General features: G+C 41.5%; 1 protein-coding gene across 1 annotated transcript; it reads right to left on the reverse strand.

The window, feature by feature from the left end:
* Positions 1 to 9,623: 9,623 nt before the first annotated feature.
* LOC139416798 (peptidase inhibitor R3HDML-like) lies at positions 9,624 to 14,996 on the reverse strand. Its single transcript, XM_071165874.1, has 6 exons — positions 14,922 to 14,996; positions 11,842 to 12,201; positions 11,411 to 11,529; positions 11,103 to 11,205; positions 10,551 to 10,666; positions 9,624 to 9,820 (listed from the first exon to the last, which is right to left on the reverse strand). The coding sequence occupies exons 1-6, from the start codon at positions 14,925 to 14,927 to the stop codon at positions 9,679 to 9,681; spliced, it is 846 nt and encodes a 281-aa protein (XP_071021975.1). The 5' UTR covers positions 14,928 to 14,996; the 3' UTR covers positions 9,624 to 9,678.
* Positions 14,997 to 23,398: the final 8,402 nt, after the last annotated feature.

Here is a 23,398-nt window from a genome sequence, read left to right on the forward strand (position 1 = left end):
ACCATTGGGATATTTTCTTACACATCCACCCCTAGTTGTTTTTTCCACCATGCAGGAGGAAAACTCAAGTAGCCCCATGTCTGTACACTAAATAAGTCAACAATTGCATCAATAAACATTTAACCCAATGCTCCTCGTAAATCAATCACAGTGTCTTGATAAAGTCCTTTAATCATTAACTGCTGTTTTTGCTGAGAAGTCATTTTGCCTGCTAGCACAAATCCTATCTCTCAGCAGACCGCATGGCCGGTTATCACTCTCTCTGCTGCTATAGGCTCTCCCATGATCAACCAATCAATATCAAGAAGGAATCACAAGACACTATAAGCCAAGGAATTCAACCTCATCCTAAATCATCACATTAAAATAAAATGTAATACCTAAGTAGCAGCAGAAGCTGGACGGCAACTGGCATTGGTGCCTCTTTCATTAACTCTGCTATTTGCCTTCTGCAGATGTAAGATCTTAATTTCATCACCCTGTTGCAGGAGAACTTTCCTGCAATGCAGGACATTTAAAACTTGTAGTGTATTTGAGGTTTAAAAAAGCTTCTGAAAATAGTAATTTCCATTTAGAAATTTCAGACTTGATTTTTCCTTATGAAAAATGGACCAACTCTTACAAAAATGGCCATCAATTATAATCCACCTAATCATTCAAATGTCCTGTTTCTGCAGGATTATTTTCCTAATGTGTTAAACTGGCTCAAATTAAGATCCTACATGTGTATATAACCTTCTTAGAGGACAGTTTCAACATTTAAAAAAAAAACTCAGTGGCCCCATTATGAGGGTTCATCACCCTTCTACAGTCTACTGACTGAGCTTGATGACTGGCAACCTCTCTGCTACAGTCATCACTCTGTTTGAACAGTTCAACCCAATGGAGAGTTGAAATAGGATGTTCAGATAGTGATCTAAGTATTAAGCATTAAGATGAATGAGGAGGTAGATTTCACAGGCTGACCTGTATAAGGGGGATTGGAATCACTTGGTAGCAGCACCACCTTGTGGACAATGGAAGCAGTATCCTATGGTTTTTGTTTGTAATAGAGTTTCTCAAAAAGACTGGTCTGTGACAAAGTAAACTCTTAGAGCAAATTAATCAATCTGCAGTTTTCCCAATTTTGTATGAATACACTCAAGATAAAATATAAATTGATACACATTAACGTTAATACATGGTTTCATTTGGCCTTTTACATTACCAATATGGCCTTCATATAAAAAAATACTATATTATACTATGGTTTAAATACTGTAGCATTACTATATTTATACACTATAGTATTTACTGTAGTGTTTTTGCAGACTTTACTGTAATATTTACTATAGTGTTTTTGTGGAGGCTTTCTCCTTGAGGAAACCTACTGGGGAAATACTAAAAGAGAAAATTGTCCATAACCTGCCGATAGGGAAGGTATGTGGGACTGGGGTCTGAATGGCTAATTTAGAGATTCTGCTCTTTTCTATAACCTGTACGAAATATACTTATGGGTGGCACAAATTGGGATATGGGGCAGGGAATGGGCAGGGTATATGCAAATAAAATACTGCAGTATTAACTATAGTTTTAAAAAAGTTTAGTGCTTCTGTAGACTTTACGCTAGTATTTACTACATCGTTTTTTCTCTCTCCCAATAATACTGTAGTATTTACTATAGTATTCTACAGTATACTACAACATTCTATAGTAAGTAATACACATGATCGATGGATACTACAGTGTGTAGTATAGTATTCTACAGTTAACTACAGAATTCTATAGTAAGTACTGTAGTACTCTATTGTAAACTGTAGTATTTTTTTCATGTGGGCTACCACATCAATATGTATCTATAATAGTGTGTCTATTTTCAGACACAGCTAAATGTATCATATTTTTAAGTCAGAAAGCATTAATTTAACTAATGAACAACATAAAGCTTTGTGCTGTGAGCAGTCCGTCTGCAGCTTTACAGTCCCATCCCACTGTGCACTAACGTCAGTTCAACGTCTAGTTTTGATTTACATTTGGCTGAGTTGTCAACTAATGTGAATTCAACATGAAATCAACAAAAAATGTCACCATGTCACCATTTACGTTAAAAGTTACAAGATGAAATGGCTTTATGCTCATTACTTTTTGCAAATCAGTTTTCCACGTTGATTGGGGGGGGGGGGGGGGGGTGAATGTTGATTCCACCAGTTTTTGCCCAGTAGGATGGTTTAAAAAGTAAACAGACAACAGAGTAGCTTGTTGTGTGGTGGAATAATCTACTGCATGAAATCCCTCTCTCTTTCCACCAGCTATGTAAAAGTATGTGTAACAGGGTAGTAGTCAAAATCTATTGTACGGTTGTATTCTGAGAGTTATAGTACTACAGTTATAGTACAACAGTCATAGAATTACAGAATACTTCCCCGTGACATGTGTTTCTGACTGACTGTACATATGTAAGATCTTAATTTGACCATCCTCTTGCAAGAGAACTTTACTGCAATGCAGGAATGTTTTTAATTGTAATGTATTCAAAGTTTAAAAATAATTAGTAATTAGTTAGTTAGTAATTTCCACTTTCAGTCTTCCAATTTTAGACTTAGTTTTCCCTTATAAAAAAATCTATCAACCCCTATAAAAATGTCTATTAATCCACATAATAATTTACATTTCCTGTTGCTGCAGGATTATTTTCCTGATGCAGCAAACTGGCTTAAATGAAAATCCTACATCTGTACCTGGAGTGGTGAGGTGACCATGCAGTGTTCCATGTTCTCCTCCATACATCCTCCTGACTGTGGATAGCTGACCCCTGACAGTGACCAGGCCCAGGGACCAGACTGTATGCCCATCAGCCTCTCTCTCCCCTCTCACCGGGAGCACGCTGCAGTACTCACCCAGGCCCGGCCTGAGCAGAGTGAGGGTGAAGGAGTGTGTGTCTGAGGGAGGGAGAACAAGGGGGGCTGTAGCCGGTGTGGATGTAGGGCCATAAGCCATTCACCAAGGCCTGAGGTAAAATGCGTGTGTGTATGTGTGTGTGTGCGAGCCAGAGGCTGCAGCCACGTGACCATGAAGTGGCAGCAGGGATAATCCTATAATGCCTGTCACAATGAGATTTGATTGGAGTCTTGAACACTGGGCTTCATAGTGTCAAGTGTACCGAGTGTGTAATACCCCCATCCACGCACACTGCTAATGGGGATCTCTGCTGGGTTTAATACTAAAACACATCTAGACCGTGTTAACTCATTATAGCAGTTGAGTCCAGCTCTTCATTGAAAAAGAAATGCCAAACTCAATATGACTTTTACAGTTAAAAAATATGAGGAGAAAAAGTTTCAGCATGTAGCCTATCCAAGCATAGAGAGCAGTTATAGCCAAAGAATGAATAGCCAAAGAATGACAAATGAGATGGTTTAGAGATTATGAATGGAGAGATACAGGATGTGTCTGTCTGTGCTCTAAAGCATAAGTCTACTGCACCAGATCAGAAAACTTTCTCCACCTTAGTAAGGTATTTATCATGTTATTTGAAAAGGCAAATGCTTTCCAATGCCCTTTATGCCAACACTGTCACTATATATGAGTCATATACGGCATCTCCTAAATTCACACTTAATCTTCATCTCAAATGGCATATCACTCCTGTCCAATCCCAGTCCAGGAAAATGTTATGAGTTAATGCCAGAGGTCAGACGTCAAACGCTTCTGAATGCCCACACTGTTCCCTATATAGTGCACTAACTCTGGTCAAGTAGTGCTCAATATACTGCAGGCAATAGAGTGCCATTTCAGACGCAGCCCAGGTAATGTCCACCAGGGACCAGAACTGCAGATAATGTCCACCAGGGACCAGAACTGCAGGTAATGTCCACCAGGGACCAGAACTGCAGGTAATGTCCACCAGGGACCAGAACTGCAGGTAATGTCCACCAGGGACCAGAACTGCAGGTAATGTCCACCAGGGACAAGAACTGCAGGTAATGTCCACCAGGGACCAGAACTGCAGGTAATGTCCACCAGGGACCAGAACTGCAGGTAATGTCCACCAGGGACAAGAACTGCAGGTAATGTCCACCAGGGACAAGAACTGCAGGTAATGTCCACCAGGGACAAGAACTCATAACTACTGTATACCATTCCAGGTCATGTCCACCAGGGACAAGAACTCATAACTGCAGGTCATGCCTGTGAAACATTAACGTCAGTATTTGTAAGTCTCCTGATGCATGAGAGACATTGTGTAAGCACTATTATGAATTAGAAGAGACCTTATCAACAGTGATTTGCAGCATTCTTGCCAGAAATAAGCCAGAAATAAGTTTAAACAGGGTAGTTGCCAAGGAAATGTATATGCAACATACAGTACATTTCCTGGTTTGTGAAGCTCTTTTAAGCACTCAGAGGTAACACATTCCTTGAGAAAAATGCAGGTATTGTACTCAGTGTTATTTATTTATATGTTTTTTATTTATCCCCTTTTCTCCCCAATTTCGTGGTATCCAATTGGTAGTTACATTCTTGTCTCATCGCTGCAACTCCCGTACGGACTCGGGAGAGGCGAAGGTCGAGAGCCGTGCACTGCGCCACAGGAGTCGCTAGTGCGCGATGGGACAAGGACATCCCTGCCGGCCAAACCCTCCCCTAACCCGAATGACGCTGGGCCAATTGTGCGCCACCCGATGCAGTGCCTTAGACCACTGTGCCACTCGGGAGGCAGTTATACACTTCTTACGACTAGTCGGCTCTCGACAGTATGAGCCAACACAAAGTAAAGCAACAGCTGGTGTGTTCCACCATATAGAGCACCACAGTGGAGGTGTCATAATACCCATAAAACCTAGCGGTCAAACAGGGAAATGGTTCCAATAGTTGTTCCACCATCCATTTTTCTCATATAGGATTATAGAAAAACTTGAAATAAGTGCTGTGTTTGGTGTAGTCTTACACTGGCATGACGTTTTGATAACCATGTAAATCTCTCTCGTACAAGGTGGCTTTTATCAATATATTCGGCTCTATTTACCCTCAGATTCGAAAATGCTAATTAGCATTAAAGTAGATATCATGCAAAACTACAAATCCCTACAAGCTCTAGCTGACACCTTTCCTGACAGGCACTGTGTCCATTTAAAACTTGCACAAGACAGTTCACAGAATTGTCAATTTAAATAAATGTAGCCAATTTATTCATTACCATATTTAGCTAGCATTAGATAGTTCCTTCAGAGATTCGCACCTTTGCTTTGATTCGGCAGTCTCGTCCAGATCATCATGGCATTTGTAGGTCTTTATGATAAAAAAGTCACCTTGCCCTAAAGAGATACATGGTCATCAAAACGTCACGCCAGGGTACGTCTACAAGAATCACAGCCCTTATTTGAATTGTTTCTAAAATCTCCTATGGGAAAAATGAATGGTGGAAAAAACATTTCCCTGCTTGACCGCTAGGTTTTATTCACTGAAACCTGAGAAAGTGCTTTGAACATTTGACTGTATTATAAAGGAAAGATGGTACAGTACAATAAAACCAGGAAGGGGCAACTAATATCGTCAGTTTGGTTGGTCTCCTTGACTTATATGTAAATTATACCATGTGTGATCAATGACATAATGACAATAAATCCCCAATCCATTCATGCATAGGCCACAGTACACTTCTGAAAAGGCATGTTCTGACACTTTGCAGTGTAACTGAGTCACACTCAGTTTGCAGATGCTGTCAGGTGTTTTCCTAGTTTTTCCCAGGTGGTTCCCATGTGTTTTTCAGGTGAAAGTCCAGTGTTATCCTCTGACAGAGTCTGAGGCTGCCCTCCACACCTTTCCACTATCCTGGCTACAATTCCACCCAGATTCACTCTGACAAAGTGTTTTACAGTGCTTGACACTAACAGGACTCCTCCTGAAATGTGTGGTTATGATTACATTCAGCCCACTGCCTATAGCGGCCCTTCATTCATCATGGTATGCTACACTCCGAAGCTTTGACATGGCAGGCTGACATCAGTCTCATCAGTCAGTCTCAGCTTATTATGGGGCCCTTTTTAACAACCTTCATATCGTCGCCACACCTCCTAGATTGCAGTCGTGTCAAAAAAAATGGCGATGATATTTTCTACATTGAATGGACCTGCCATAAGAGAAACCCTCTGCAGTGTGTATTGCATACTACAGTTTAAACAAAGTCAACAGTCGGTGTGAGCTCCACCATAATGCACCGAAACCGTGAGATGATAAAAGACAGAAACTGTGTACTCACCACCAGCGAATGGAAACTCCATGCTTGTACTGACTTGTGAGTTTACATTAACCATCTCTCTCCCTGTTTCTTTCTTATGTGTTTTCTTTTTCTTCTGTATTCCCAAAGTTCTAGGGTTTAAAATATGGAAGTTAGCCACTGGCTGAGTTATAATGAGGAAGGTGGTGTTGGTGCAAGGTAAGGCCCCAGCATTAGGTAGGTACTTCTAGCTGTTATCTTATTGATTTTTCTAATCTGAGAAAAATGTGGGTGGAGATGTTAAACAGTAACCAGGCTCATAAAGAGACCACATATATATGGCAGGAAGCTATCGCTATAGCAACAAGATGGTAGAAACAAAAAGCCTGTCTGTAGGCAAGTTTATTTTATTATTGTGCATTGAGTAAAGGAAGGAAGGAAGAACAGGAGTAAATGAAGGAACGAAGAACTCCCCTGCAAGAGGGAAGGTGGAAAAAAGGGACATGAAAGAGAGAGAGGACTTGAGAGGGTGTCACCTCCCCACCTCAGGATGGTGAGTGTGAATTAAGTTTCTAATGTTTTGGTTGAGAAGTCCTCCTATTCTCTCCAGGTTACGCAATGAATGAACAGAAAAACACTGCACAAATACAATAGCATACAAATATCCCTGCGAATAGCAGTAAGTTGATAACTTGACATGTACCATGTTTTCTTCTCACACTGATATAGTTACAAAATAGTTCATTCATTCGTTTACCTTGTGGGAACTTTCACTTTTGGTTGCATGTATGGGTCAGTTGCTGTCCTGAAATGGAATTTTCCATGTTGGCCATTTCCCACAGAATCAGATATCCTCTGAAAATGTTGAAATGTTTGTTGATTGAGTAGGAGTCGTATAATTTCACTCTTCAAATATATTTTACAAGCATGAGCATGTAAAGAGGGGTGTATGCAGTACATATTAAGACTTTATGGTAGAATATTGGGTTATCGGTGTGAACCATTTTGGACATGGAATAAAATGTACAAATCATATTTTCATCCCAGTCTCTCATTGTTAATGGATATAAACCAATTTAATCTCATAATTATGACCATAAAAGCCTCATTAGAGTCCAGTTTAATAGTGGAGATAGACTCTCTGCAGATGAATATGGAGAATAAATGAGGTGAAAACCAGTAGAGTGGATTCCCTAGCCCCCCTTACCCTCCCCTAGCCTCACCTTTTCTAGCCTCCCCTAGCCTCTCCTAGTCTCCCCTAGCCCCCTTAGCCTCACCTTTTCTAGCCTCCCCTAGCCTCTCCTAGCCTCCCTTAGCCTCCTTTAGCCTCACTTCCCCTAGCCTCCCCTAGTCTCTCCTAGCCTCTCCTAGCCTCCACTAGACTCCTAGTTAAATGAAAACAGATGCAGGCCAGGGGACATTTGAGATAACATGCACATGTAGCCAGTCATAGTTTCCAATGTATAGTATCTATGCTGACATGCTGTGTTTAGGTGTACATTAATATTAAGATGGGATTGGCAAGGAAGAAATAGGAAGAAAATCTCATTTTAATACAGATAAGTGAAAAAGCAACCTGGAACTGTAAGGTTTAAACACCCACTACTGAGTTAAACTCCTTTCTTTTTTATTCAAATAATTATTGACAGTTATTTCACATTCAGGCCAATCATGAGCTGTAATAAGTGTATTACAATGTTATTAAAAAAAAAGATTGGTCTACAAGAGAACAAGTAACCAACATGATCAATGTCTCTAAATCTACAGTAAACAAATGTGTTATAAAATAATAATAATAATAAAAAACAGTAACTATAAAAGTGCTTATTTTTAGCTACGCAAAATGTCAATCAAGAGCCATATAATCAACCAAAAGCAGTGCAAACAATTTGTGGATTTATCAAACACGTTGGCATAAGCATACAAATACACTACATGACCAAAAATATGTGGACACCTTCTCGTCAAACATCTCATTCCAAAATCATGGGCATTAATATGGAGTTGGTCCCCCATTTGCTGCTATAACTGCCTCCACTCAACTAGGAAGGCTTTCCACTAGATGTTGGAACATTGATGCAAGGACTTGCTTCCGTTCAGCCACAAGAGCATTAGTGAGGTCGAGCACTGATGTTGGGCAATTAGGCCTGGCTCGTAGTCGGTGTTCCAATTCATCCCAAAGGTGTTCGATGGGGTTAAGGTCAGGGCTATGTGCAGTCAATTCAAGTTCTTCCACACCAATCTCAACATACTATTTCTGTATGGACCTAGCTATGTGCACGGGTGCATTGTCATGCTGAAACAGGAAAGGGCTTTCCCCAAACTGTTGCCACAAAGTTGGAAGCACAGAATTGTCTAGAATGTCATTGTATGCTGTAGCGTTAAGATTTCTCTAGACTGGAACTAAGAGGCCTATCCCGAACCATGACAAACAGTCCCAGACCATTATTCCCCCTCTACCAAACTTTACAGTTGACACTATGCATTGGGGGCAGGTAGCGTTCTCCTGGCATCGCGATTCATCACTCTGGAGAACGCGTTTCCACTGCTCCAGAGTCCAATGGCGGCAAGCTTTACACCCCTCCAGCTGACGCGTGGCATTGCCATTGGTGATCTTAGGCTTGTAAGCGGCTAATCGGCCAAAACCCATTTCATGAAGCACCAGACGAACCGTTCTTGTTCTGACGTTGCTTCCAGAGGCAGTTTGGAACTTGATAGTGAGTGTTGCAACCGAGGACAGACAAACTTTTACGATTTAAACTCAATACGCACTTCAGCACTCGATGATCCCATTCTGTGAGCTTGTGTGGCTTACAACTTCACTGTTTATGCTCCTAGACGTTGACCGGGAAAGATCTATCAGGGCATACATTTCAAGACCTGACTTGTTGGAAAGGTGGCATCCTATGACGGTGCCACAATGAAAGTCAATGAGGGATTGCATGACTGTGTTCTTGATTTTATACACCTGTCAGCAATATGTGTGGCTGAAATAGAGAATCCACTGTTTTGAAGGGGTCTCCACATACTTTTGTATATATAGTGTACATTGCACTCATCTTCTTAACATTTTCAAAAAAGGCCATAATCAAATGAATACAACAGAAGTACTGTCTGGTTTTTGGTAGCTGGGTTCTTTCTGTGTCATGGCGAGAAAATGGAGCTTTGCAACCCAAGAGTTTACATAGAGTTCACAACATCATGACCGAGGGGGAAAAACATTATTTCCCTAACATCCAGTGGATGGATCAAACATTAGTTTATAATAAACACAAAAATAGTGGTACTATAATTGAATCGCTGAAAAAAGCAGGTCTTGTGCTTTGATTAGTTTTTTATGTTTAGAAATCCTTCACCTTTCTTTCACACACCCTCTCTTGCAGTTGTTTGTTGCTGAGATGAATGGAACATAATAATTGACCAGAAACAATGAACTCTAAAAAGTCTTCCATTATAACAGGGAAAGTATGACTGATGTCTTTCTAATACCTTTTTCTTTTCTTGGCTTTGGCTTTTGAACCACTGAAGGAACACTGCTTTCTGTTACATGAACCTCCATATTTTGATGGACAGGCAGAGCACGGTTTGCCACTCTTATAGGGAGCCTCTCCAACCCAGTTCCCTCTGGAAGAGAAATAAAACATGGTTAACTTCTGATCTTGTTTGCTTGTTTGTTTCCTGTCATTATAAAGGATATTCGATTAAATATAAGGCTCTGATAAGTCAAGCTTATACAATAGAAAAAGGAGTGTATTAAATGAATGTAAGACAATAGAACACATTAGATCTGGTAAAAGATAATACAAAGAAAAAAACATGCGTTTCATTTTTGTACCATCATCTTTGAAATGCAAGAGAAAGGCCATAATGTATTATTCCAACCCAGGTACAATTTACATTTTGGCCACTAGATGGCAGCAGTGTATGCGCAAAATGTTAGACCGATCCAATGAATCATTGGATTTCTGTACAAAATGTTGTATCAAGACTGCCCTAATTGCTTTATTAATACATGTTCAAGTTCATAACTGTGCACTCTCCTCAAACAATAGCATGGTATTCTTTCACTGTAATAGCTACTGTAAATTGGACAGTGCAGTTAGATTAACAAGAATTTAAGCTTTCTGGCAATATCAGATTTGGCTATGCCCTGGCAAATGTTCTTGTTACCTACAACCTCATGCTAATCACATTAGCGTACGTTAGCTCAACCGTCCTGCATGGGAACCCACCGATCCTGTAGAGGTTAATCTATATTGGGTATGTACTGTATATGTCTATTTGCGTATACTGTAAAGTGTTCATTAAAACAAGATCGCTTGCTCTTGCCATGAACAGAGAAGTGTGTACTTACTTGATAGAGTAGTTGCAAACCAGGAACACTGCTGTCCTCCAAGAGCTCCCGTACACATTCATGTTTGAGCATTTGTTGATGGCACATCCCATCTTATTGGTATTGGCCCAGACCATCTGAAATGTGTTGATGTAATGTGTAGTTCTCATGGTCAACATGATCAATCACAGACAGTTCTCACACACAGTCACCCAATTTCTTACTAATACAAATATAAACTATACCAGCAAAGCACAGATCTTCTGTAAATAGAAGACCATATATAGTACATACCACAAAAAATATGTAGGATCTTAATTGGAACACTCTTTTGTTGAGTATTTGAGTTTTAAACAGGCTTCTAACGTTTGTAATTTCCACTTTGAAATGTAATACTAGATTTGCCCTAATGAAAAATGTATCAACCCCTACAAAAATGTACATTCATTATAATACACATAATAATTCACATTTCATGTAGCTGCAGGATCATTTTCCTGCTGTAGCAAACTGTCTCAAAATAAAATCCTACATCTGTACATTCTTATTTAGTGCAATATCTATGCCACACACCTGTGTATAGTGGGAACAAACTGGACCACTGCATGTGTTGGGATAGGAGAAGGAGTTTTTCTCATCTTGCCAGGACCTCACCAGCTCAATGATTGACCAGTATCTAGGAGAAGGAAAAGACCTTTCAGCATTTCATGTTTCTTAAAATACCACCCTACTTCATATTTGACTAGATATACTGTAGCATTAGACAGTGTTCCTATAACAGTCTTTGTTGAACAAAAACACACCAGATCTCCAACAATCACATAAGAAACAGCTATAAAACAGTTGTAAACATTGAAAGAACAGGGCTAGTTCTACAGTACCTGCCAGAGGTGATGGACAGGTTTTGGCCCATATATCTCATGGTCTGTGAGGGTCCATGATCCCATATGCAGCGGGAAGCCCAGGAATCTGCTGATTTAGCCAGTTGCTCATCCCACACCTAAAGCATGGAGAGTGAGAGAGCAGCTGTTCAACACTTCAAATATATTTTATTCTAGCGACTCTTTTTCACATTATGTTTGATTTTGTCTGTACTTACTTATGTGAGATTTGACTTATTCAATAAATATACATAATAAAACAATTATTTGAAAAATATAATTCTAAAATGTCAAATCTAACTGTGTGTAGAGCAAGAATACCACAGTTATGTTTCAGATTTGATTAAGTGTTAGTAAGCCCAGCCATAGAATGTGACAGAGGAGCAGTCCCTTGTTTTCCTGTCCTGGTTCAGCAGATGCAGGGGCCTCACCATGATCTCCATATTGGCAGCCTGAGGGAAGACCTGGGAGCGGACAAGGTTGTGATAATCCAACAAGGAATTAATTTCTCTGGAGGAGATGGCTCGCCTCCTTCGGATACGAGGCACGCTGATGCTGGTAAGATTCAGATTACTCCAGTCAGAGTCAGGGTCTGACTCGAAACCAGGTCTAGTTAGGTGGAGATGGTTAGTCCGGTTGGATTTGGATAGGCTCCGCACAGCAGCAGCTCCAGTGTAAGGCATTGACCACAAGATGGCAGCGAAGAGGAGCTGAGCACAAACAGGACGCATCTCAACCCTCTTCTCTTGTCTCTGGGTCGGGCTCTGGCAACACAGGATTCTAGCAGGCTTCTGTGGAGGGCAGAGGCATTGAGGGCAAGAATGTTAAATAACGTATGTTTTTAAAAAGAGTCAAAAGGGCAAAAATGGTTGGGGGAAAGCTTCTCTAAAGCAACCCCCTGGCTAACTGCCTCGTCATTTTTTGTCATTTCTGTGCAAAGTGTTAGCTGGACTATATCAACGTTTTTATCAATTAAGAATTAATAAGCAAGTTAATGATTAGAAGTCAGAATCAAGTTTACACAGGAGACAAAGAGAATACAATTGTTTCAATTCCTAACGTATTGTCTGTAGTGTGGCAAACAATATATATACCAGTACTGTAGGTAGACCCTAATATAGAGACAATATAACCATATTTCAACCATATTAATTAATACATAAATTACAGACATAATGTAATCATTACATTTTGTAACATACATTATGAGTATTGCTCAAACTGTACTTTAGACACTACTATTTGTAATCAATATAATATTAATTCAATTTGACAAAAACAATTGTCTGTTGAACAAGTAGCCATTAATTAATTCTCACATATCTAAAAACATCAATAAATACTAGTAACTTTCTTATTGCATACAGTTATCACATAATCTCATTTCTATTCAATAAATAAAAAGACAGCATGAAAAAGCAGCTGTAACAGTGCCCCAGACCCAGACAGTACAGACCTTCATCAGCTGTAACAGTGCCCCAGACCCAGACAGTACAGACCTTCATCAGCTGTAACAGTGCCCCAGACCCAGGCATTGCATACCTTCATCAGCTGTAACAGTGCCCCAGATCAAGACAGTAGATACCTTCATCAGCTGTAACAGTGCCCCAGACCCAGACAGTACAGACCTTCATCAGCTGTAACAGTGCCCCAGACCCAGACATTACATACCTTCATCAGCTGTAACAGTGTCCCAGACCCAGACATTACATACCTTCATCAGCTGTAACAGTGCCCCAGTCCCAGACATTACATACCTTCATCAGCTGTAACAGTGCCCCAGACCCAGACAGTACAGACCTTCATCAGCTGTAACAGTGCCCCAGACCCAGACAGTACAGACCTTCATCAGCTGTAACAGTGCCCCAGACCCAGGCATTGCATACCTTCATCAGCTGTAACAGTGCCCCAGATCAAGACAGTAGATACCTTCATCAGCTGTAACAGTGCCCCAGACCCAGACAGTACAGACCTTCATCAGCTGTAACAGTGCCCCAGACCCAGACATTACATACCTTCATCAGCTGTAACAGTGTCCCAGACCCAGACATTACATACCTTCATCAGCTGTAACAGTGCCCCAGTCCCAGACATTACATACCTTCATCAGCTGTAACAGTGCCCCAGACCCAGACAGTACAGACCTTCATCAGCTGTAACAGTGTCCCAGACCCAGACATTACATACCTTCATCAGCTGTAACAGTGCCCCAGGCCCAGACAGTACAGACCTTCATAAGCTGTAACAGTGCCCCAGACCCAGACAGTACAGACCTTCATCAGCTGTAACAGTGCCCCAGACCCAGACATTACATACCTTCATCAGCTGTAACAGTGCCCCAGACCCAGACAGTACAGACCTTCATCAGCTGTAACAGTGTCCCAGACCCAGACATTACATACCTTCGTCAGCTGTAACAGTGTCCCAGACCCAGACAGTACAGACCTTCATCAGCTGTAACAGTGCCCCAGACCCAGACATTACATACCTTCATCAGCTGTAACAGTGTCCCAGACCCAGACATGACATACCTTCATCAGCTGTAACAGTGCCCCAGTCCCAGACATTACATACCTTCATCAGCTGTAACAGTGCCCCAGACCCAGACAGTACAGACCTTCATCAGCTGTAACAGTGTCCCAGACCCAGACATTACATACCTTCATCAGCTGTAACAGTGCCCCAGTCCCAGACATTACATACCTTCATCAGCTGTAACAGTGCCCCAGACCCAGACAGTACAGACCTTCATCAGCTGTAACAGTGCCCCAGACCCAGACAGTCCAGACCTTCATAAGCTGTAACAGTGCCCCAGACCCAGACAGTACATACCTTCATCAGCTGTAACAGTGCCCCAGACCCAGACAGTACAGACCTTCATCAGCTGTAACAGTGCCCCAGACCCAGACAGTACAGACCTTCATAAGCTGTAACAGTGCCCCAGACCCAGACAGTACAGACCTTCATCAGCTGTAACAGTGCCCCAGACCCAGACATTACATACCTTCATCAGCTGTAACAGTGCCCCAGACCCAGACAGTACAGACCTTCATCAGCTGTAACAGTGTCCCAGACCCAGACATTACATACCTTCGTCAGCTGTAACAGTGTCCCAGACCCAGACATTACATACCTTCATCAGCTGTAACAATGCCCCAGACCCAGACAGTACAGACCTTCATCAGCTGTAACAGTGTCCCAGACCCAGACATTACAGACCATCAGCTGTAACAGTGCTCCAGACCCAGACATTACAGACCTTCATCAGCTGTAACAGTGCCCCAGACATTACATACCTTCATCAGCTGTAACAGTGCCCCAGACCCAGACAGTACAGACCTTCATCAGCTGTAACAGTGCCCCAGACCCAGACAGTACAGACCTTCATCAGCTGTAACAGTGTCCCAGACCCAGGCATTGCATACCTTCATCAGCTGTAACAGTGCCCCAGATCAAGACAGTAGATACCTTCATCAGCTGTAACAGTGCCCCAGACCCAGACAGTAGATACCTTCATCAGTGATTCTATCCCAGTAGAGCAGAGCAGAGCAGCCAGATAGGAGAAGAGAAGCCTAGCAGATCCACACTTTAACACTAGGCTTTGCAAACAAGACCGTTTGACATCTGTGTCAGGGAAATTTAACTGGGCCAACTCTCTCAGGATATCTGACGTACTCACAAGCCCTCCTGTCTTCTTCTTCTTCTCCTCCCTCTTCTTCCTCTTCTTCTTCTTCTTCTTCTCCCTCTTTTTCTCCCACAGAGATGTTCCTTCCCAGGGGCCAGAAAACAATTTGATAGGCAATTTGGCTTTCTCAATACACTCATTATGTAAACTCGGTCCTGTAAAAAACACAAACACAAGATTTTCCAGTAATCATTTACATATATATACAGTGCCGTTGGAAAGTATTCAGATCCCTTGACTTTTTTGTTATGTTACAGCCTTATTCTAAAATGTATTAATTTTTTCCCCCCATCAATCTACACGCAATACCCAATAATGAAAATGCAAAAACAGGTTTTTAGAAATATGTGCTAATTTATACAATTTATATAAATATTACATTTACATAACTATTCAGACCCTTAACTCAGTATTTTGTTGAAGCACCTTTGCAGCGATTACAGCATCGAGTCTTGTTGGGTATGTCCCTACAAACTTGGCACACCTGTATTCGGGGAGTTTCACCCATTCTTCTCGGCAGATACTCTCAAGCTCTGTCAGGTTGGATGGGGAGCGATGTTTTATCAGGTTCATGTCCGGGCTCTGGCTGGGACACTTAAGGACATTCAAGGACGTGATGCTTGGCATTCAGGCCAAAAAGTTCAATCTTGGTTTCATCAGACCAGAGAATATTGTTTCTCATGGTCTGAGAGTCTTTAGGTGCCTTTTAGCAAACTCAAAATGGCTTGTCATATGCCTTTTACTGAGGAGTGGCTTCCGCCTGGCCACTGTACCATGAAAGCCTGATTGGTGGAGTGCTGCAGAGACAGTTGTCCTTCTGGAAGGTTTTCCCATCTCCACAGTGGAACTTTAGAGCTCTGCCAGAGTTACCACTGGGTTGTTGGTCACCTCCCTGACCAAGGCCCTTCTTCCCGGATTGCTCAGTTTGGCAGGGCGGCCAGCTCTCGGAAGAGTCTTGGTGGTTCCAAACTTCTTCCATTTAAGAATGATAGAGGCCAATGTGTTCTTGGGGGATCTTCAATACTGCAGAAATGTTTTGGTACCCTTCCACAGATCTGTGGCTCGACAGAAACTTGTCTCAGAGCTCTATGGACAATTCCTTTGATCTCATGGCTTGTTTTTTTGTCTGACGTGCACTGTCAACTGTGGGACCTTATATAGACAGGTGTGTGCCTTTCGAAATTATGTCCAATCTCATAGGGTCTGAATACTTATGTAAATAAGGTATTTTTGTATTTTATATTTTTATAAATCAAATCAAAACAAATGTATTTATATAGCCCTTCTTACATCAGCTGATATCTCAAAGTGCTGTACAGAAACCCAGCCTAAAACACCAAACAGAAAGCAATGCAGGTGCAGAAGCACGGTGGCTAGGAAAAACTCCCTAGAAAGGTCAAGAGAGAGAGAGAGAGAGAGAGAAAATACTTAAATTCACACAGGACACCGTAAAAGACAGGAGAAGTACTCCAGATATAACAGACTGACCCTAGCCCCCCGACACATACTGCAGCATAAATACTGGAGGCTGAGACAGGAGGGGTCAGTAGACACTGTGGCCCCATCCGATGATACCCCCGGACAGGGCCAAACAGGCAGGATATAACCCCACCCACTTTGCCAAAGCACAGCCCCCACACCACTAGAGGGATATCTTCAACCACCAACTTACCATCCTGAGACAAGGCCTAGTATAGCCCACAAAGATCTCCACCATGGCACAACCCAAGGGGGGGCGCCAACCCAGACAGTAAGATCACGTCAGTGACTCAACCCACTCAAGTGACGCACCCCTCCTAGGGACGGCATGGAAGAGCACCAGTAAGCCAGTGACTCAGCCCCTGTAATAGGGTTAGAGGTAGAGAATCCCAGTGGAGAGAGGGGAACCGGCCAGGCAGAGACAGCAAGGGCGGTTCGTTGCTCCAGAGTCTTTCCGTTCACCTTCACACTCCTGGGCCAGACTACACTCAATCATATGACCTACTGAAAAGATGAGTCTTCAGTAAAGACTTAAAGGTTGAGACTGAGTCTGCGTCTCTCACATGGGTAGGCAGACCATTCCATAGGTCTCTATAGGAGAAAGCCCTGCCCCCAGCTGTTTGCTTAGAAATTCTAGGGACAATTAGGAGGCCTGCATCTTGTGACTGTAGCGTACATGTAGGTATGTACAGCAGGACCAAATTGGAAAGATAGGTAGGAGCAAGCTTTGTAGGTTAGCAGTAAAACCTTGAAATCAGCCCTTGCATTAACAGGAAGCCAGTGTAGGGAGGCTAGCACTGGAGTAATATGATCACATTTTTTGGTTCTAGTCAGGATTCTAGCAGCCATATTTAGCACTAACTGAAGTTTATTTAGTGCTTTATTCGGGTAGCCAGAAAGTAGAGCATTGCAGTAGTCTAACCTAGAAGAAACAAAAGCATGGATTAATTTTTCTGCATCATTTTTGGACAGAAAGTTTCTGATTTTTGCAATGTTACGTAGATGGAAAAAAGCTGTCCTTGAAACAGTCTTGATATGTGTATCAAAAGAGAGATCAGGGTCCAGAGTAACGTCGAGGTCCTTCACAGTTTTATTTGAGACGACTGTACAACCATCAAGATTAATTGTCAGATTCAACAGAAGATCTCTTTTTTTCTTGGGACCTAGAACAAGCATCTCTGTTTTGTCCGAGTTTAAAAGTATAACGCTTGCAGCCATCCACTTCCTTATGTCTGAAACACAGGCTTCTAGCGAGGGCAATTTTGGGGCTTCACCATGTTTCATTGAAATGTAGAGCTGTGTGTCATCCGCATAGCAGTGAAAGTTAACATTATGTTTTCAAATGATATCTCAAGAGGTAAAATATATAGTGAAAACAATAGTGGTCCTAAAACGGAACCTTGAGGAACACCGAAATTTACAGTTGATTTGTCAGAGGACAAACCATTCACAGAGACAAACTGATATCTTTCCGACAGATAAGATCTAAACCAGGCCAGAACTTGTCCGTGTAGACCAATTTGGGTTTCCAATCTCTCCAAGAGAATGTGGTGATCGATGGTATCAAAAGCAGCACTAAGGTCTAGGAGCAGGAGGACAGATGCAGAGCCTCGGTCTGACGCCATTAAAAGGACATTTACCACCTTCACAAGTACAGTCTCAGTGCTATGATGGGGTCTAAAACCAGACTGAAGCATTTTGTATACATTGTTTGTCTTCAGGAAGGCAGTGTATACCAGGGAGCTAGTTTCTTATGACAAATGACAAATGTTTTTAGGGGTGCAACTGCATCTAGGGTATTGTGCAAGGTTAAATTGAGTTCCTCAGTTAGGTGGTTAACTGATTTTTGTCCTCTGGCGTCATTGGGTAGGCAGAGGGAGTCTGGAAGGGCATCAAAGAATCTTTGGGTTGTCTGAGAATTTATAGCACGACTTTTGATGCTCCTTGGTTGGGGTCTGAGCAGATTATTTGTTGCGATTGCGATTGCAAACGTAATAAAATGGTTGTCCAATAGTCCAGGATTATGAGGAAAAACATTAAGATCCACAACATTTACTTCATGGGAAAAAACTAGGTCCAGAGTATGACTGTGACAGTGAGTAGGTCCAGAGACATGTTGGACAAAACCCATTGAGTCGATGATGGCTCCGAAAGCCTTTTGGAGTAGGTCTGTGGACTTTCCCATTTGAATATTAAAATCACCAAAAATGTGAATATTATCTGCTATGACTACAAGGTCCGATAGGAATTCAGGGAACTCAGTGAGGAACGCTGTATATGGCCCAGGAGGCCTTTAAACAGTAGCTATAAAAAGTGATTGAATAGGCTGCATAGATTTCATGACTAGAAGCTCAAAAGACAAAACTTCAGTTTTTTTTTTGTAAATTGAAATTTGCTATCGTAAATGTTAGCAAAACCTCCGCCTTTGCGGGATGCACGGGGGATATGGTCACTAGTGTAACCAGGTGGCGAGGCCTCATTTAACACAGTAAATTTATCAGGCTAAAGCCATGTTTCAGTCAGGCCAATCAAATCAAGATTATGATCAGTGATTAGTCCATTGACTATATATGCCTTGGAAGTGAGGGATCTAACATTAAGTAGCCCCATTTTGAGATGTGATATATCACGATCTCTTTCAATAATGGTAGGAATAGAGGAGGTCTTTATTCTAGTGAGATTGCTAAGGCGAACACCGCCATGTTTAGTTTTGCCCAACCTAGGTCGAGGCACAGCCACAGTCTCAATGGGAATAGCTGAGCTGACTACACTGACTGTGCTAGTGGCATACTCCACTAAGCTGGCAGGCTGGCTAACAGCCTGCTGCCTGGCCTGCACCCTATTTCATTGTGGAGCTAGAGAAGATAAAGCCCTGTCTATGTTGGTAGATAAGATGAGAGCGCCCCTCCAGCTAGAGTCCGTCACAGGCCAGGCTTGGTCCTGTTTGCGGGTGTGTCCCAGAAAGAGGGCCAATTATCTACAAATTCTATCTTTTTAGAGGGGCAGAAAACAGTTTTCAACCAGCGATTGAGTTGTGAGACTCTGCTGTAGAGCTCATCACTCCCCCTAACTGGGAGGGGGCCAGAGACAATTACTCGATGCTGACATCTTTCTAGCTGATTTACAGGCTGAAGTTATATTGCGCTTGGTGACCTCTGACTGTTTCATCCTAACATTGTTGGTGCCGACGTGGATAACAATATCTCTATAATCTCTACACTCGCCAGTTTTAGCTTTAGCCAGCACCATCTTCAGATTAGCCTTAACGTCGATAGCCCTGCATACATTTCTAAAACCCTGTTTTCGCTTTGTCATTATGGGGTAGATTGCTGAGAAGTTTTATTTATCTAATCCATTTCAGAATATGGCTGTAACGTAACAAAATGTGGAAAAAGTCAAGTGGTCTGAATACTCTCCAGAGGTACTGTATATACTGTACTTTATGAATTATCTTCTGTTTCTATAGAATTGTTAAAACATTGCCATTTATTTTTGTATTTTCTTGTTTAGATGTATTGCTTACTTGAAAAATAGTACCCCTGAATAATTAAGATTGTGTGGTTCATCCTTCCATGTAGATTAACCATATAGATTAACAATAGAATTAGATTTTTCCATCAAAAGAAGGAGCAGATTATTCAGGGGAGAAAACGGCTATAAAAACTATCCATTTCGTTTGGAGTTTGGGACATGTTTATTTACCAATATTTTTTTCAGAGTGTTGAGGTCTGCCTAAAGAGCTGTTTGTCATCGTAGAACACATGCTTTGGCTGGCCCTCTACCTCCCCAGCCATCCCCAGGTTGTTTCAATAAAACAAAATAAAAAATAACAATAAATAAGCAGAAAGCCTTTAAGAATGAAAAGAGAGAAGAATGCATGTTAAGCATTAATGGTCCTATTTTGAAAGTCCCTGACACTGCAGCATTAGCATTCATCTCCAGCTGTCCTGGTGATTTCTAGGAAAGAAGGTTCTGGCACTGCCAATGTACACTACACGGCACAAGTTCCATGGAACTGCCAAGGTACACAACACGGCAACAACTGGCAAAGCTCTACCAGCAGCGTGAGGTCAAAGAGATCGCCAAGACACTGGCATCGTCAATGGAAAACTTAAACTGTAAATGGCAAAGGAGAGGTAGTTACAGTGATTAAATCAGTGGTTAGGGACTTAATCAAAAGGTTTTTATACCATATATACAGTTGAAGTCGGAAGTTGACATACACTTAGGTTGGATTCATTAAAACCCGTTTTTCAACCACTCCACAAATTTCTTGTTAACAAACTATAGTTTTGGCAAGTCGGTTAGGACATCTGCTTTGTGCATGACACAAGTAATTTTTCCAACAATTGTTTACAGACAGATTATTTCACTAATAATTCACTGTATCACAATTCCAGTGAGTCAGAAGTTTACATACACTAAGTTGACTGTACCTTTAAACAGCTTGGAAAATTACAGAAAATTATGTCATGGCATTAGAAGCTTCTGATAGGCTAATTGACATAATTTGAGTCAATTGGAGGTGTACCCGTGGATGTATTTCAAGGCCTACCTTCAAACTCAGTGCCTCTTTGCTTGACATCATGGGAAAATCAAAAGAAATCAGCCAAGACCTCAGAAAAAAAATTGTAGACCTCCGGAAGTCTGGTTCTTCCTTGAGAACAATTTCCAAATGCCTGAAGGTACCACGTTCATCTGTACAAACAATAGTATGCAAGTATAAACACCATGGGACCACGCAGCCGCCATACCGCTCAAGAAGGAGACGCGTTCTGTCTCCTAGAGATGAACGTATTTTGGTGCGAAAAGTGCATATCAACCCCAGAACAACAGCAAAGGACCTTGTGAAGATACTGGAGGAAAAAGGAACAAAAGTATCTATATCCACAGTAAAACGAGTCCTATATCAACATAACCTGAAAAGCCGCTCAGCAAGTAAGAAGACACCACTCCAATACCGCCATAGAAAATTCAGACTACGGTTTGAAACTGCACATGGGGACAAAGATCGTACTTTTTGGAGAAATATCCTCTGGTCTGATGAAACAAAAAGAGAACTGTTTTGCCATAATGACCATAGTTATGTTTGGAAGAAAAAGAGGGAGGCTTGTAAGCCGAAGAACACCATCCCAAAAGTGAAGCACGGGGGTGGCAGCATCATGTTGTAGGGGTGCTTTGCTGCAGGAGGCACTGGTGCACTTCACAAAATAGATGCATTATGAGGGAAAATTATGTGAATATATTGAAGCAACAACTCAAGATATCAGTCAGGAAGTTAAAGCTTGGTCACAAATGGGTATTCCAAATGGACAATGACCCCAAGCATACTTCCAAAGTTGAGGCAAAATGGCTTAAGGACAACAAAGTCATGGTAATGGAGTGGCCATCACAAAGCCCTGACCTCAATCCTATAGAAAATTGGGGGCAGAACTGAAAAAGACTCAGTTACACCAGCTCTGTCAGGAGGTGGGCCAAAATTCACCCAACTTTTTGTGGGCAGCTTGTGGAAGGCTACCCGAAACGTTTGACCCAAGTTAAACATTTTAAAGGCAATGCTACCAAATACTAATTGAGTGTATGTCAACTTCTGACCCACTGGGATTGTGATGAAAGAAATAAAAGCTGAAGTAAGTCATTCTCTCTACTATTATTCTGACATTTCGCATTCTTAAAATAAAGTGTTGATTCTAAGACAGGGAAGTTTTACAAGGATGGATTAAATGTTAGGAATTGTAAAAAAAAACTGAGTTTAAATGTATTTGGCTTAGGTGTATGTAAACTTCCGACTTCAACTGTAGTTACACATACGGTTGGCATGTCAAACGGTTACAATTGCATATTATGTTTCTCTAGAAGACTGTGAGTACTGTATACATGAGGCACTATTCTATACTTTAGTTACAATAACGGAGAAAAAAAACAGCAAAGTCTAACCATTGACCATCAAACCTCTGAATGTATTGTGGAATTAATAAAGAATGTGTCACAGCCAGGAAATACCCTGGATGTATGCCATGGAATCCTATGGAAATGTCTTTACTTTTTGGAGGCTCCATCCATTCTCTTCCCCAGGGTTTACCAAACTTGATCCTAGCACTACACATCTGATTCAAATCACCAACTCATCATCAAACTTTGATTATTTGAATCAGCTGTGTTGTGCTACTGCAAAAACCAAAATGTGCACCCAGGGTGGGCCCCAGGACCGAGTTTGGGAAACCCTGCTCTGCCTCCATGCCATGTCCCAGGAGAAACATGGTATGTGTACAGAATTACCAGCAGTCTTTAACTTAGGTCTTCCAGTGAGTCTCTCACATTGAGTGGATAGGAAAATCTTGGGATCTCAGTCCTTATTTGTTTAACCAGTTTATAGTAGAGAGTTTAATGGATTTCAGTCAAATTGGCCTAAATGCTAACTGCAATAAGTACAATTTTTTCATGCAAATGAAAACCCATAATTTTGTCAGTAAAATATAATAGACTTCCTGAAAAGCATCCTGTTTTGAATAAATCATTGAAGAACAACTGTATTGATGCCTGCTGTAGGTACTAACTGGACCTATGGTGAAATAATTGACATTCCCTCAACTCTGGCTAATCTTGACATCATGTTGGTGTGAGAGGAATGTGACACTCATGGAACAAGGAGCAGCCAATGGAAAAATTAATAGGAAATGAAAATAAACCCCATACATTTTTACAGAGTATTTATGGTATATGGACATAGACTTTCCCATTTGAATGACCTGGCAAAAATAAATCGCCCGGACAGTGTGACAGAGTAGTGTGTGTACTGTATATGGGACGTCAAATTCAATAAA

Source organism: Oncorhynchus clarkii, chromosome 9 (genome assembly GCF_045791955.1).
Source record: "Oncorhynchus clarkii lewisi isolate Uvic-CL-2024 chromosome 9, UVic_Ocla_1.0, whole genome shotgun sequence".
Lineage (NCBI taxonomy): Eukaryota > Metazoa > Chordata > Actinopteri > Salmoniformes > Salmonidae > Oncorhynchus > Oncorhynchus clarkii.